Raw genomic sequence first — 1,736 nt, forward strand, 5'->3', positions numbered from 1 at the left:
CGGTACACCGGCGGGCGTGAGGTCCCAGCGCGCAGGACGGGCTCACGGTGACGCTGGAGGGACCGGCCGTGCCGCGGGGTCCGAGCATTCCCTGCCGCAGGCGGCGGTGGGACACGTCTGGAGGAGATGCCCTCAAGGAGGCTTAAAGGTGGAGACGGGTCTAGCTCTTCCCTGCACCGCAGCCACGTTGGGAAGGGATCTGCTTATTTACCCTCTTTATTTTCCCTTCACAGCTCGTTTGATATTTTCCCCGAGAGAGGGCTGTTGGAGGCAGGGATAAACCCGCTCCCAGCCGCAGGTAGGGCCCGTTTAAACTTCCTGAAGAGGTTTTGTGGGTTTTGGCTGGCTGGCCCATGCTGGTTCAGCTCTTTTTAGCTTCCAGATTGATTACGCCTTGTGTCAATATGTGCTTAGCGCCTATTAGCGGGTGCCTGTGTCTCCATCTTTCATTTCTCCCTTCTGATCTATAATTTCCAAGAAGAGAGGATTAAAAATAGAGGGGGAGGAGAGCAGCGCTTGGGGCCAAAAAGAAAGGGAGAAAACAGTGCTTGTGGGAAAGTTGGGTTGCGAGGCTGGAGCCTGGCCGTCTCCCTCCGATGCCTCTTCCCATGGGCACGGTCCCGCTTTGGCCGGCGAGAAGGTGGCTTAAAACCGCCCGAGTGCAGTGGCGAAGAGCTGAGCTGTGCCCTGGGGAGCTGCGGGAGCTGCCTGGCTCCCGCAGGGATGGGCGAGGCGGGACCACGGTGGGGATGCCCCTGGCGTGGGGCTGGTGGTGGAGGGCGTCCCTTGCTCCGTCCCCACCTCGCGGACCGGCACAGGGGGAAGCGGGACGGGGAAGAGCAGCACCGGCTGGAGACGCCCGTTCCTGGAGACACGGATGCGAACGGTGCCAGCCCCGTCCTGGTGCACCTCCAAGGAGGAAGGGGGCTACCAGGCCATCGGGAAGGGTTAGCCATGGCTTTTCCATTGGGCAGCCGCTGGCCTGCAGGGCTCCTCTCGCTGGGGCAGTAGTGGCTTTTTATTTATTTTTTCTTTCTTGGAAACCAGTAAAAGATTCTGCAGAAGCCGTGTTGGACGCCGGTGGGGAAACAACCTGGGACACAGAACGAGGTCACCGGCCTGCCCCGGGGTGGTTTTGATGAGCTGCCAGGCAGAGAGCGCGATCCACCAGCCCTGGAGCATCATCCGCCACCATCCCACCGGACGCGGGGCTGGCGGAGGAGGCGAGGGACCCTCGCAGCCATCACCTCGCCGGCGGGACCCGGGCTTTGCTCCCCGCTTCCCCTGTGGCACAAAAGCGCTGAGCCCAGCAGTGCTCCCAGCACCGTCTCCCACCCGCAAGGCAGATATACCCGCACGACGGGTCTGCGGGTTCAGCCCTGAGGCTTTTACTGCCACACAGGGAAAAGCTTTTTCCAACTCATTTCCCACTCGCATCACCATAAAGCCTCGGGCGTTTCAGCCCATCTCGCGGTAAGGGTAATCCCCACACCTCTAACCCCCTGCGCGATATGGATGCTGCAAGCCCCAGCTTGTGGTTTTTTGGGTCCTGATGCAGCGTGAGGACCCGCTGCCAGGGCTCACCCCAGGGCCTCCCCGGCAGAGCAGGGCAGGGCCGGGCAGGCACCCAGGGAAGGGTCAGTGCTGCTGCTCGGGGGTCTCCAGGAGCCCAGGGCACGGCCGCGGGGCATCCCGTGAGGCTGCTCCAGCCATCCCTCCGTGCGCGCTGCCCGCCA

At 62.6% G+C, this 1,736-nt stretch overlaps 2 protein-coding genes across 2 annotated transcripts in view; both read left to right on the forward strand.

Annotated features, from left to right (window-relative positions):
- LOC103917196 overlaps positions 1 to 1,477 on the forward strand; it is a 2,641-nt gene extending 1,164 nt beyond the window's left edge. The window contains exons 2-3 of the mRNA XM_009324306.1: positions 234 to 298; positions 975 to 1,477. Coding sequence (XP_009322581.1) covers positions 234 to 298; positions 975 to 1,477 — 568 coding nt within the window. The remainder of the gene's footprint in view (positions 1 to 233; positions 299 to 974) is intronic.
- Positions 1,478 to 1,552: 75 nt separating this feature from the next.
- The window catches only part of IGFALS (insulin-like growth factor binding protein, acid labile subunit), a 2,909-nt gene continuing 2,725 nt past the window's right edge, over positions 1,553 to 1,736 (forward strand). The window contains exon 1 of the mRNA XM_009324307.1: positions 1,553 to 1,559. Coding sequence (XP_009322582.1) covers positions 1,553 to 1,559 — 7 coding nt within the window. The remainder of the gene's footprint in view (positions 1,560 to 1,736) is intronic.

This window comes from Pygoscelis adeliae, unplaced genomic scaffold, assembly GCF_000699105.1.
Source record: "Pygoscelis adeliae isolate BGI_AS28 unplaced genomic scaffold, ASM69910v1 Scaffold595, whole genome shotgun sequence".
In the NCBI taxonomy this organism is placed as follows: Eukaryota; Metazoa; Chordata; class Aves; order Sphenisciformes; family Spheniscidae; genus Pygoscelis; species Pygoscelis adeliae.